This window comes from Caloenas nicobarica, chromosome 2 (genome assembly GCF_036013445.1).
Source record: "Caloenas nicobarica isolate bCalNic1 chromosome 2, bCalNic1.hap1, whole genome shotgun sequence".
Lineage (NCBI taxonomy): Eukaryota > Metazoa > Chordata > Aves > Columbiformes > Columbidae > Caloenas > Caloenas nicobarica.
This window is the reverse complement of record NC_088246.1, coordinates 66,642,690-66,658,029: the sequence shown is the minus strand read 5'-3', so window position 1 is coordinate 66,658,029 and position 15,340 is coordinate 66,642,690. Positions and strand designations below refer to the sequence as shown.

The 15,340-nt window shown below is 36.1% G+C and overlaps 1 protein-coding gene across 2 annotated transcripts in view; it reads right to left on the bottom strand.

Annotated features, from left to right (window-relative positions):
* The window catches only part of CTDP1 (CTD phosphatase subunit 1), a 109,798-nt gene that overhangs the window by 35,002 nt on the left and 59,456 nt on the right, over positions 1-15,340 (bottom strand). For both annotated transcript variants that reach the window (XM_065628069.1, XM_065628070.1), the window contains exon 12: positions 786-967. In XM_065628069.1, coding sequence (XP_065484141.1) covers positions 786-967 — 182 coding nt within the window. The remainder of the gene's footprint in view (positions 1-785; positions 968-15,340) is intronic.

The following is a 15,340-nucleotide window of genomic DNA, read 5'->3' as shown; positions in this document are numbered from 1 at the left end:
ATTAAAGCTTAAATTCTTATCACTTAAAACTGAGTCTGGTTATGAGAGTAGAAAGAAACTAAAAGGCACATCTGGGTCATGTCTGGACCTTTAGCACTTTGTGATACAGGGTGATGATCTCAGAAATTCTGCATTAAAACTGCTATAATCTTAATCTCATATTGGTCTCTACTGTTAGGCTTAAAAAATACTAAGATGCTGCAGATTGAGAACCATTTCTTAACATATTTAAAATATGCACTTATTTTACTAAGTTCTAGTTTACTCACAAATTGGTTGATAGTCATCATTTAACAATGGTGGGATGCTAAAATCATTTTTGCAGAAGAAACTAGCAAGTTAAATTTCTTTCCAAGAGATTAAAGCAGAAAAACATCTTAACCTGATTTTTATGAATTTCCCATATAAAAATCTCAAAAATTCAGGATGAAAAAAACCACAGCTTCCCAAAACTATGCTTTATTTTACTTAAAGTAACACTGCAGAGGCCATGGTCCTATATCTGACTCAGCATCAAACCTACTTGTAAATAAGTGCAGTTCAATGGTCTTTAGTTCTTTTAAAACAGGTGATATCCTGATTCTCAGACATTTACTATGACCATTTCCTTAAATCAATCCCAAAACATTGCAGATGTAAGCATGACAATTTCAGAGTTTAAAAGAAGTTACCTACAAACAGAGGTTAACAAAACATGAAGACTGCTTTGTTACAATCATGCCGAACTGTGCACAAACACAATGAAACATCATTAACGCTTCTTTTTACATTTGAGAAACTCATACCTGGGTACACTGCCTGTTAAGCTTCTTTCACTTGATGATGATGACGACGACGATCCAGGTCTCTGGTCTGTCTTCATTCCTAGAGTCTCTGTTGCAGTCATCTGAGCTTTCTCACCTTTCTCTTCTGGCTTTTTTTTTTCACTATCACTTTCATCGCTTCCTTCTCCTAAGATGTCATCCACCTGCCAAAGAGTGGACAGTCAGTGTATCCGCCAACAGTCTATTACATATCCGTTTTCCATAATTACTGGATTTCTCTTAAATAATCTTTAAGAATAAGCTTCAATTTTCCTTGGACACCTCCTTCAAAATTCAAATTAAACCCCAATGTCTTCACCACAGTTTCTGCAACAGCTCTAGCAACTAAATATATTTAGTCTGTGTTTAGATACATGTATACTCACATACATGATATAGTCACATTTGAAGGTGTTTGCACTTTATTACAACACCAACAGCTGTAAACAAACTATATTATGAAAAAAGTGTTGTCTGTTTAGAAATTAAAGGGATAGGTGTTTTATACTATTGTAACATATAACAACATATTTTATACTATTATAGAGTCAGTTGGATAGGGCATATTAAAATCTCTAGCTAATTAATATGCTTATATTTACAGGTATATGTTGATAAATATAAAACTTTAAAGAAGTATATTCCTGAATAATACAGTTTGAATGGAACAGAATGTACAGAACCCCACTCTAACCAGATTGTCTGCTTATGCTAACTAATAAAGGCAAAACTATCAAAACATTCACACATTTCAAATAATTATTTGGTCTTTGCTTCTGAAAAGTTACCTGGGATTTCACACTCCCCTAAGAACATGCTAATTTGCTCTGACAGGTCTGGAACTGCTCAAACCATCACTAAAAGCAAATCATACTCATGAGCTATCCTGCTGAGCCTCAAAAGGCTATATTCTGTTTGAGTCAGCAATAAGCCTTCAGAAAGAGATGAAAACATGAGAAAACTTAGGTGAAGATCCTACGGTGTCTCTGTTTTCCTGAAGGCAAAGGACATGGTGAATGGTCTAGTTATTGTCATGCTTTTTTTTTTTTCCTCTCTCTCTCTTTCATTCGGCACAAATATGACATTCTTTTGAAGCTTGGAATGCCATTTAATATTAGAATTACTAGGGTGATTATACACATAACATGCCTCATTTCTGTAGAAGGGCATTTAAAATGAATGTACAAATCATAGAAATATGGCAAATTTTGAAATTGAATGCATATGTAAACAATTAATGTGGGATGGCCCTTATAAACCACTTCAACTAGAAAGGCATCTAAAATACAGACTCATGCCTAACTATTGACTAAACTGCAAATTGTGCTGAAAAAAATAGAAATATTACCATCTCCATCTTTCAGAATTCTCAAAGGAAATGGAAAATAAACTATGTTTTCATTGAGGCAGTGAGATTTAAGCCCTTCACTTGAACAAATCAATAGGTAAAAAAAAAGCACATTCATATTTAAGCAGCAACTATCTATCTAGACACATCACTAAATTTAAATTTTTAAAAAAAGCTAAAGAACAGAGGAGACTTTCAACCTGGTTCAGACCAAGGCAGATACTGATGTACCAACTTCAACTTCTGCTTATAACATTAGATTTTATATGATTGATACAAATGGAACACATAGTACTTCAGAAGAAAATGCCAGCTAATACCAAATCTTACTGCTAAGATACAGTGAGGAGATGCTTATTCCTTAAACAGCACCATAGCAGCTATCTGTAAAATACTTACACTTTTATAACACAGCAGGAATGATTAACATTGAAAAAGAAAAATGATTCATCTCTTGAAGATGACAAATTGTTCCATTTAGCAAGAGAATGAAAAGTCTGACAATTCTTTTAAATTCCTGATTATGAAAGCCAGAAAGTCCTTAGCTGATAAAAGCTATTTTATTTCTCATTTAAGAGGAACACAGCAGACACTCATGAAGACAAAGTATAGAGACCAAAGAGCAATGAGATTTTCAGTCTTGTATTCTCTGATTATGAGCTGTAAAGTACCTAAAGCTTTGTTAAAAAGAGATACAAAACCTTTGGTAGTATTAACAAATGAAATCAGCTGGAAAATGTTCTTACTACAGAAGTTGAGCTTACACATTCAAAATGAATCAAGACTCTGAGAAAACACCAAAAAAATCTCACAAGTCTGTCACGAGCAACCTGTTAGAAAGATAATTTACAGGCAATGTTTTGGGACAGCATTATGGATGTGACAGAGACCTATCACGATATGCTTTATTTTTTAAGAACCAATTTACATATGCAATAATGTAAACTACGTATTAAAAAATGGAGCTGTGAATAAACTTTAATCCTTGTTTTTAAACCAGTGAGCAATTAAAAATGCAAGTTTTAATAGAACTGAGCAACCAACTACCTTAGAGAGCAACACAACCAAACATGTAACTACTTAATCTCTCCTAAAAGTGGTAGATGGTCTGAATCAATTCTTTACTGAAATTACAGAAGATTCCACAAAACTAATAGGTTTTATGGACAGCTCTTTATTTTGTACTCCAGTTTCTGCATGGAAGATATACACATTCCTGTCCCCAGCCCCCTACCCAGTCTTTTCTGAAAGACTAATTATGCTTTTGCTCCAACTGACTGAGTAGGTTAAGGGAAAAAACAGGAAAAAAGTATTTACAAAGAGTTCTTTAGGTTTGTTTCCACTGCCACAAATGACTGTTCATTGTTAACAATGGAAACAACTGAACTGGTATTGACAGCAAGCACAGATAAAAACCAAATGCATTTCAGCATAAAGCCTGTGTCTCCTAAGCATGTATTGGAGATTGTGTTGAATACATTGCATCTTAGGAAGAACTCGCAGATACTAATATAATCTTCCATCTGAATGTGCCAAGAGGTTTCAATATGTACCTTATGTTCCCTCCATGGCATATAAATTCATAAAAATAACTCTAAAACGTACAATATGTTTTGGTAAAAAGAGAAAATATCAAGTAAAACCAGTCCCAAACACTGAACTGTTCTGGTTTGTAGCAAGTAACAAGTACACCAGTAATTGCAGGTATCCCATATAAAACACAGTATCACCTCAACATACTATTTACAAACACTTTAAAATGCTGCCATGTTTGGTGCCAGGGACCATGATACCCTCTTAGTAGTTATTGAACAAAAAAGATAACAGATCACCAGCTCTATCCAATTAGTGGGTAAACTGATGCTCTGCAAACAAATACCAGACTAAAAAAGGCAAATAGATGTTTCATATGTCAATTCAAACGTCACTAGCTTTAGCTGCACTGCATTTCTTTTCATGTTCTTTCAGTTAGCTGAATAAGTCTGACTCTCAGTGTTTCTGGTCAGGATGACATACCTACATCGTAAACATGATCAATACTGATTTATTTTAATACATATCTCAAACTGTATGTGTTCAATTACTTGAAACATAATAGGCTGTTAGTCTTGAAATAAGTAATCATTAAATGCACCACGCCTTTTTTGAATATACTTAAATACATTGCTGACAACCTGATAGCCTAGTGTGCTCAAAACTGTTCCTATGAACCACAACAGTTCAGTGTTTGGGGCTGGTTTTGCTTGACATTTTTTCTTTTTATCAAAACATATTTTGGGACTGATCTCCTACACACTTGCATGACTTATATGAAGATTCATTATTTGCTATTACAGAGATAATGTTTTGGTCTTACAGTTTACTTCTAAACTACAGGATACAAACTATTCAAGGCTGTAAATATTCAGCATGTATTTTAAAAATTATCAAGTAAATGTGCATAAACAGGCAGAGAACATGAAATACAGTGCTTTATAATTCTATCCTCAATTACTTCTAAAGTATCTTAAGCCACACCTGCATGAGAAAGCTGTCCCTGAAACACTGGCAACTTCCAAATGCTTCTAACATCCTATTTGCTTTGCAGTGCATTAGCAATATTGCCAAAAGATGATCTTCCATGTAATTCATTGTTTCTTCAGCAGAAGTGGTAGGCATGCTGTTTATGGAATATGAAAGGTTTCCCCAGAGGACAGAGAGCTTGCTTTTAAAAGCTCTCATAATTCTTCATTCGATCCTATAATCTTTACCCATCTCCACTTCCAGCATTCCCTTCTGCTTTGTCCCAAACTATTGCATTTTAGTAGATCAGCAGAGTTTTTACATCTATTTTACATGAAATGTTAGCGAAATCAGTGGACTATTTCAGGAACTTCAACTCAGCAGTAAAATGAGAAGCCAAATAAAGAATAAATGGGAAAAGTGACATTAAAAATTACTAATTAAAAAAGCACTTCCGAGCCTGTGAAATTTACAGTGAACGATGGTATTAGATTGCAAATCAAATCAGAGAGTGGTGGCTCCATCTTCCTGGAGTTGTGCACTGAACTTTCTAACCTTTCAGTGCAGAGGTATGAAACCAAAACTGTTCTGTCAGTGGCAAAATAAATGGAAGTAGGACTGTTAAATTTTTACTATCTCCACATTATCAAGTAGTTAGCAGGAATACAGTACCGATAACTCTAAAGAAGGTGCAGTCATCTTCCTGTAACCCAGGTTGCAAGAAGTCACCCCACAGTGCTGCAGCCCTGGATGATTCAATGCTAGCCAAAAGGTACATGCAATTTGGAAGCAACGCTTCTGACCACGTAAATAAGCCCTTACGCTGCCCCATGGCATCATGGTTCACTGAGAATATTTTACCGGCAAAGTATCACAGCCGAAGAAGGTAAGAATGAGAACTCTTTTTTAAAAGAAGTTACATTCTTCAAAAGGTTCAAGCAAGGCTGCCTAGATGCTGACGCTAACGTGGCACACAACTATTGTTATTATTTATAATAATATTTATAAAGTTGTTATTACAGCACATTCACAAATGCTTGTCCTCTCTTTCCTCAAGCTCTTGAAATCACACACCAGGTGTTTGGTAAAGCAAGGAAAGGTTTATCAGGAGTGGGGCAAGAGAAATGAGATTTGTGCAACTGACTTGGAAAGTTTAACCCCTTGACACACACAAAAAGCACTTTTGCAAGGAAAAAGAGACGTCATGATGGGATTGACAAAGTGCCTTCATGAGCAGAGGCATTTAACTTTTGTGGGCAATCATCTTTCATTTCAAATCCTGCTTGGTTCTGCGCTAAACAGCATCATACAGATTTTAGCCATATATAAAACTTAAGCAAAATTAGGTATCATTTAAGCAACATTATATGTCAGAGCAAAGTTTCTATGATGGCTGTCTCTTTGAATGTTGTCTTCTATCCAATACAGAAATAACCTAGTTTTTACATGTATTTTAAAGGTAACCAATTTGTGCTACATTGTATCCTTGATAAAAGAGGCTGAGTTCAGCCATATATCTATAAAACCTTTTTAATTTCTAGTCAACCCAAACAGGAAAAAAATATCAACACCAATGTAAAGAAAATGTAGTTGTACTGAAAGACAGGGTTTCACTGAAATTCTAAAAGCTAACAAGCCTTTTCGAGAAAGAGGAAAAAACATGTGAAGTCAAGTGAATTTATCTTAATGATTACAGACAACCACAGTTATTCATACTGTGAAAAAATTCAAAGTAGAATATGTTTTTAAAGGTTTAAAAATGGTTATGCGACCAGCTTTCAGAACACCCAAGTAGTTTCAAAATCAGGGAACTTATTTTTCTTCATATTTTTACCATCTACTGTATTTAATAATTCTTGTTCTTTGTTCTTATATTCATAAACACTTTAGTTTTCTCTCTAGCTTTCAGCAAAAAGACTCACGCCCCCAAAAAAATCAGTAGTTTCTTCATTAGCAATTAAGAATCATTGAAACATTTTGCTGTATTTTTGTAATAAACCAGTATTAATTAAATAATCAAAGTCATTACTACTTTGTTCCTCAGCAGCAGAAGTCCCAGAATAAGAGATCTTCATTCTCAAATTGTATTACTGAAAATACACTTTGCTTTTCTTAATATCTTATAGTATATTTTTGAGTGTGGGGTGATTGCCTTTTTCCTCTGAAGGGGCACTATCCATGGATAGCTTTTTTTAGTTTAGGCAGTGAACAGATTTGAGTTATATTAGAGGTCAAGCCTTTGCAATAAGGGCAAAAATCAGACCTGTAGCACGTGCTTCCTGGCACTCGTGGTCTGCCATTCTGCTTATTAACTGTTATTGAATTACACACAGGAATATTATCAGCCTCTGGTAAAGACGTACCAGTTTCAGGATGAAAAGTAATTATGTGAGAAAGCTACTTAGACTAGGAATGAAACAAAATGTCACTTAGAGATTATACACCGATATTGTTATTAAAATGCAACATTAATAACACTGTATCATTGCTCATGATCAAGTGAGGCTGTTAATTCTTCAAAGATTGTCATACAGAAGTTCTGAATATCTTCAAATTTCCCATCTAGAAAGCAATGTCTAGAGTTGAATAAAAATTTGGTTAACATTCCTGAGATCTTTAGGACAAATACTTGAAAGTGCTAAAAGAAACATGAGATCAAGTCTTTCCTTGGTAATTAGGGTGTTCCGAGCGCTGACTTAAGGATTCTATCTAGGCAGACCCTCTAAAATATTAATATTATTATTCAGCATAATTAAGATTGCTTTCCTCAAATCAGTAACACTTCACGATGTTGGAGAGAAAATGCCCATTCCTAGCTACCAATATTTGAAACATAAATTTGCATAGACTAAAAGTTACTAACTCTAAAATACAGAATGAGCTTTTAATTCAAAGTCTCCAAAGAGAAAGTGTTTCAAGGCAGATAATACAACTTCTCCAAAGCCTTCCTGAGTCAGTAACATTGCTGCAGCCTGGAAGCTATGGCTCTATCCAATTAAAAAGCCACCCATACCTCTAATCTTCCTTCCCTTTATTCTGTTTTCAAAAGAAATCTTCTGCCAAAAGTTCTTTAAGTAGTAATAGCCATGTAAATCTCCATTGTAATTTTTTTAAATGGTGAAGTCAGAGAATAGAATTAAAATTACCACAATACCTATGGCCAGAATACAGCTGTTCACCTATCCAGCAGGATAGATTTGATGGGAATCACTGAAAAACAAGAAAAGCATTTCAGCTCTGCCTTGACTGCACATTAGCTTATGACTAGGATGGAGAGGAAGGACAGCCTGAGCCTACCAGAGGCAGCAAGGGTGAAGCCCTGTTTCTTTGATTTCTAAAACAACAATAATCCAACAGAAATAAGAGCTCCCCAGCTGTTCAGTGCAATGATTCTTCAATGTAGACTGCTGGAAATATCCATGCCAAAATTCCAGAAAAGGCTCTGACAACATGAGATAAAAGCCAGTGAGTGAGGATGATCTACAGCCACCTTTCAAAGAAAAAAAATATGGGTTTACTCTGTTACCGGCCATTACTTACGAAAAGTTCTGGCTAGAGGTAAGACAAAAAGCCAGTAGTGGGAAGAGGCCTGTCTTGGGGTTCTTTGCAGGGAAGCAATCCTCCAGTGACACTAGGGGAGGCAGCAAACAGCCTTTCAGCTGAGTAACATTGTTCCACTCCCCTGTGCTGTACAGCTTAGTTTTGCAACACTGTTTCATGGTTTGCCTTGTGTTACTTTAACAAGTCATTAACAGCTAAATGCCACTAAACAAAGGCAGACATGGTAAGAGTCTAGCAAGACCCTTTCCTCCTGTCCAAGCTTAGTTGTGTGATCACAGCAAACATGCCAGGAGCCATCAGTCGAAGCCTCACTAACGAGACTAATTTGATTACTCTGCAGCACTTCTATAGCTCAGCTGCAAGATCTTTAATAGAAGAAAAACCTGATTTTGGGCCTGGACTTCTGCACTTCTTGGTGCCTCTTCCCCATATTTCTGAGTCCGTTATTTGGTTGAAATGAGCTAACAATATTAATTTATTCTAACTTCCACTTCTGTAAGCAGCTTTGGGCTGCAGCATGAGGCCATTTCTTATTAGACAGAAAAGAATCCACATAGTTTGACATAAAGAAATTTATTTCTAAACATGGTGGCTAATCCAATAAGTTTTAACTTATCTTTGATCTTAATTTTTGCCTCTGTGTACAAAACCTTTTCATTTCGCCTTTTTTTTTTTTGTCTCAATGAACTGAATAGCTTTTTAGGTATATTCTTACAACCTGAATGCTTAGGAAAAGTTATCTAAGGAGCAAGACCCATGTCTTCAAAAAAGCTAGCAAGATTTTTAACATACTTTGAGATGTGATATTATGACATAATGTATGTAAACAACTGAACTTTCCTACAAAGTCTGTATTAACAGACTTAGGCTGAATTTAAGTCGCTTTGAAACAAAACATTTCCTTCTACAAAGAGGTCACTGGGAGGATAAACTGTCTGAAGTAGGTTAAGTCATCCCTCAGAACATGAAATTTAAGTGAGAATGCACGATATAACTCAGTCCCATTTCTTCAGAGTAACCTCAGAAGAACTTGCCTTTTAAGTTGTTTCATTTATTTTCTTTCTTTGGTATTAGAGCATTTTTTCCTTTCAAATTTCTGACTTGATTTTGAGAGTCACATAATGCATTTATGCATGTGTTTCAACACCCCTTTGTCTCAAGCACTTCATATGCAGATTTCACTGTTCTTTATCACAATTACCACTGGCTCATCCGAGCAGGTGGTGAATCGGTAAAATCAGAAATGTAACAAAACCTAGTACTGTTCATCACTTAAAAAAAAAAAAAGTATTTTTTCCTCTACTTAAATCTCCATAGACTGAAAACTGTCTTTGTACTATCCTGTTTTTGATAAAGGCATGCTTCAGGTTAAAATATCAAATCTGGCAGTACTATTATATCTACGTTGACAGATTAGAAAAAAATAGCTGTAAACCGTTTAAGGAATATTACCAAATGTTAGGAAAAAAGCATTTGAGATTTATTTCACATATAATTCATGTAGAGATTGGCCTTCATGTCTGGGATCACTAAATTTAAATTAAAATGCGTTCTGCTGAAACAGCGAAAGTAACGCTGGTCAGAAAAAAGGCTGTGCATTTATATACTCAGTCACGAACTGCATATTCTTCTGCATTGGTTTCCCTACTGAAATCAGAGGATTTGACTAGTAAATGTGCTCAATACTGCAAGCTTGAAGGAAATGGACACCATCTGAGTGTCCAGCATTTCCATTAAGCAGAACACTAATCTTGCTTTCCCTATTTCACTCACCCCACCTGTTTAAGGAAATGACAAACACCTTATGGGACATCTGAGAGTTTGTTAGTCTGTAAACACCAAGAATCACAGAATAAATTAGGTCAGAAGTGACCTCTGAAAGACACATGTCCAGCTCCCTGCTTGAAGCCAGTCCAGTTGTATCAGGTTACTCAGGGCTTTGTCCAGGAGAGGTTTGAGTATCTCCAAATTCTATTCTATGAAATATGCAGATCCTCGACCACTCTGGGAAACCTGGTCCAAGGCTTGAGCACCCTCAAGATGAAAAGATTTTTCCCTTATATACAAAGCAAACCATGTTGCAATTTGTGTCTGTTGCCTCCTGCCCTGTCACTGTGCACCTTTGGGATGGGTCCCCCTGTCTTCTTGCAGTTGTTGAAAGCTGCTGAACTCATCACCATCACTAAGTGATCTGCCGTGTGTTTGAAACGGTGCATATTTTTTAAGGCAAAACACTAATTTGGATCTTGGTGGGCTCTAAGAAGGAGTTTGTTTTAATATTGCACATTTTTTTCTACTAGGACAACAAACCAACCATTAAACTTAATAGAACATTTGTTTCTGATCTCTGAAGAGCTGATACTTTAATGACAATTGAAATAAAAATTATCAAGACTATTAATTTAAAAAAAAAATAGGCAAAAGTAGCGTGCTGGAGTCTGGCTTTATTTTCACAAATTCAAAACTTCTAATTTGCCTTTTCTCAGAGAGCCAGAGTAAGAACATTGAAATCACAGGAGAAAAACTAAGCACCAAAAGGGATGAGGTGTTTAGTTAGATTTATCCAAAGTTTTTTCCCTCCCCTGTGTAACACTACTGAGCATCAAGCAGAAACATAAATGAGTACACTTGGAACAAATAGGTGGTAGATTTAAATTTAACTACAGGGGACTCCTTCTTGCAAGACGAGCAAAGCAAGAAGGAAGGAGGACTGGCACCTTCAGCATCCTGGTGCTGGACTGGACTACAGGCAACAGAACTCTCTCATTGCTCAATTAGCAATGTCTCAGCAACAGCTTAATTACCTCCAACTACCTTCTTGAGCTCGGTTACTGCTTAGCTACACTAGTTCCCTGTCCCACTTCATTTTATGTCTACACAAGGACCCATGCCATAATGGTACATGACAGCATGAACAAACCACTGGGAACAGACTTTGGAAAAAGCATCTCTATTAAATGGGTAGCCACAACTTGAATACTGGAAGTCTGCAACAGGAAAAAGAACTATGACTTGGAAAAGTTGTATTATCATATGCTCTTCTATGGCCAATATAGAATTTCATAAACTGACGAACCAAACCATCTGCTACTATTACGGCTCACTGACACTACTGGCAGATTCTTCTTACAGGTAGTAAAATCTGTGTCACCAGGCAATATTTCAAGTTTTTCCACACCTGCAAGTCTTAAAAAACAAAACCAGAAAAACCTGCAATGGAGCAGAAACCTGAGCTGCATGCTCAGGTTTAAGTGCCAGACTTTAGTAAATGTCCTGATTTCACCTTAGGCAAACTTTCATCTTAAAGGAATGAGCTAGTGAGTCAATCTACAGATAGCAGTCCGTTATACTCAAATTCTGTTACACTCTTCTTGCAGAGATAAGCACTACCTAAATATCCAGAAACTGGAAAACCTGGAAAGTCTGTTGATGCTATACAAATCGAATACTAGTGTACACAAACTCATAGAGCAAAAGGAAAGGAGCAAGGAGAAAATTCTTATACAAACAGACCTTCAGTGAACTTTAATCAACAAAAATTATCTTTCAGGTGTGCAAAATGAAGACTAACATCAATGTAATCTTTTCCTAGCCAACAAAAAGGCCTGGTAAAGACTAGAAGTATCCATACCTGTTAAATAAATAAAAGGTAACACAGGTAGACACTTCAGGGATTTCAGTCTGCTGCACAAATGCATCAGTATAGCTCCCACTTTGTACACCTTTATAGCAAATAGGTGAAAAAGTTGTAAGTCTACAGTAGTACTGCTCACCCTTGTTTTAAAACAGGTCAATATCATGATACTTTTTGTTCTCAAAGCCACTCTTCCTACTTTAAATAAAGAATATTTTGCTGATATGCAGCAAGAAGCAGCTTTGTGTTACAATTTCGCAAGTCTCTGCTAAGAACTGTCAGTCTGGCTGGTAACTGAGGCACAGTTTTGTCAGAAGTCATAACTTTCTTGTTATTCCTAGAGATTTAGCAAGAGACATGCACCAACAGTCTAGTAACCAAGGGGGTTTTTTAGTAACATAAATTAATCTAATTTGTTAATGAAAGAACACTTGCAAAAGGTGTTTAAATACTATCATAACATTGACATATTAAGTTAGAAATCTTAACGTACTATTAAAAATGACACATGGCAATTTGAGAGGGCACAGTGCCCAGGCTCTGAGTGATCTTTTCTGACACATTTCACTGCCAAGGGGAGACATCTGTAGCAAGATGCTAATGAAGTGCTTAGGGCAGCATGTTATCAGTATGCTAGCATCGAGGAATCCTACAATTTCTCAGTCTAATCTGGTTTTATACTATTTATGTTATAAAAAAAGAACAGAAGTTTGAGTACAAATCACTTAGCATAAAAAAATATTTAGTCTACTTGCATTGCTTCCAATCATTCCCTCAAAACAAGTTTTCTTTGGACATAAGCTTCATTTTACAACAATTCTTTGATCATCAAAATATGTTCAAGTGCCATTGACAGCATCTGCTCTTGTGAAGTTCCAGTTGAAAGCACAAAACAAAAATGGAAAAAAAAAATCCATTGACACTGAACACATCCACTACAGTGTCTACCTTCATGAGCATTTTATAGAGAATAGCATATTGATTGCCCAAACCTGAAAAAGCAATAAGATTCCTCGATAACAAAGACTAGGATGAAGTATAATCTACTGCTAAAACTTACTCCCACCCTGGCCCAGTTGATAGCATGTTTCTTGGCACACAGAGGCAGCTTTGAACAGATCTGGGCAGGTTTCCTCCATCAATCCAGCTTGTTGTCTGTCCAATTGGTTTTAAAAAGAGAATGGGATAGTTGATAGTTCTCTTTATATACTCATGAGTTCATCTAGTAACATCTACTGAACTGGTAGAACAAGTTTAAAAAAAATCCTTTTAAAAAAAAGTGAAACGTGATACAGGATTTTACAGCCTTCACTTCTAAACAGAAAATACCAGCTTTTCTGAAAACTTATCAGGATATTTACCTACATATTCTCTTTCAAGCCATTCCCAAAGGCATTAGTTAATGCTATAGCCAACCTGCAAGTACACTTAGCACATTATACTTGAAAAATTCAGAGAACCATTTAAGGCTTAATCCATTTGGTTATTCTGCTAAAGTAAGAAATCCAAGAGTGGGAAGGAGCTTGATTTGAACTAATTTCCGATCACTTCAACCTGAATTACAGATTATTTAGATTACATTTAAGATTCTAATATGCTTCAGCTCAGAGACAAGCACTGAACTTCTGAAATGCTGCAACCAAAAATGCAGTCTGTTACTGAACAATGTAATGATCAGAAACCATTGTTTTTGTAGAATAACAGTCACAACTACGGACTTTACTTCAATATATAGCAGAACCCAAATAATTCTCACCCTAAAAAGGAAACAAAAAGTTTCAGGTATACATAGTATGCAGAAAAACAACTCTTTTTTTGCATCTCATCTGTTTCAAAGCTTTCTCACAATGAATCCTAGGTTCTAACATCTCAAGGTTAACTGAAAGCATCTCTCACTTCAAGAGACTGAATAAATACTCATCACTAAATACATATTTTGGAGAAAAATGAGGGTTTTTTTTTCAATTTCAAAGGTTCAATTTCTGAATTTCCTGTTCAGCATCATACAAAGCTGTTCAGCATCATACAAAGCTGTTCAGAAGCCATAATCTACTAAGTGAAATTGAAAATACTAAGTTGAGAGCAAAAGACAGGCAAATATCTGCTTTCATCTGCAAGTGCAGGTTTTCTGCAGGTATCACAGCCACAAAGGAACTTAAACTACTGCTGTGTAGAGAGCAACTGGAATACATTAGGGCTTACTACCTAAAAACCACTGCTATATAAACACAGATATTCTTTGTTTAGTATAGATTTATTCACACATACTATGAACAAGCCAGTTAACCCACTCTGATCCAGGCTAGCTGTAAGCAGAGCTAGCTTGGATCTGCCACAACTTACTAATTTTAACTTAAGTTTAACATTAGCTTTGCCAGACATCAGCTGGCTTTGTGAAGCATTGCTTGGTTGACAATGAACCTCCCTCTTCAGTAAGTCTGATCAGCTTGGTCTCATTAATCACAAGAGCCAAGAGACATCTATCAGTGTTCTCAAGGTAACAGCCATCTCAAATAATGAGCATTGGAGAGAACTATTTCTGAATTGGCTTTACTAGAAACTTAAAGATGACAGTGAAGACAGGTCGGTTTTGAAATAATTTCTGTTGAACTGGGCAATGTGACTGTGAAAAGACTGTACAATCAAGTGTACAGCTTTTAAGTGAAATAGTGAAGAATTATGAGCATAGCTAGCCAACTCAATAGCCAGAATTAGACATGGAATAAGTTAAGGAAAAAAGAAAACAATCCAAAGCACAGTGAAAGATAAGCACAACAGCTGAAAAGCGGTCAGTTTCTACAAGTAGCTCAATATTAAGGTGATAAATACTACACAGGTTCTGATATGATCTCTGTGTCATGGTATGCCAGCTATATTCAGTCCTCAATACCTCTGTGATGAAGCAAGTTTGATGTTGGGGCACTAAAATATCTGAGATAGGCAGCTGTGTTCATCTCAGAGGAAATGGTATCATCATATTTGCTATAAGGAACAACAGAGAATATTGCCTGCAGCTGACTGGGACTCCTGGCAAACAGAATGTGCAAGCTCATATACAAAACCCATAACAATATAGAGTAACAATGACATTAATTTTAGATTTTTGAGAGAATACCACTGCATCAAAAAGTTATAGCAGCATGCCATCCAGGTAATTATCCATTTTCTGACTGCATTGCAGCAGGGAATTTTTTTACATCAGTAGGGGGCTCTAGTTCTGCAGCTTTTCATAATCTCTGTTCGAGTTGTACATGCAACGGAAGCATTCTTGATGATGCTGACACAGGAGCCAGAATACTTGCAGCTGCAGGACTGTCACACAGAGGCAGAGCTGAGTGGCTCCATTTAGTGCTCTCTGAAGCTTGTACCTGACAAAGATGAAGACTACTAAAGGAAAGATATTTTATCTCAAAGATGTCTTAGAAGTGAGCAATTGCAATTATGCATAATTTCAATTTTAAAATAAGCCATCTGATGGTAACTGACCAAGAA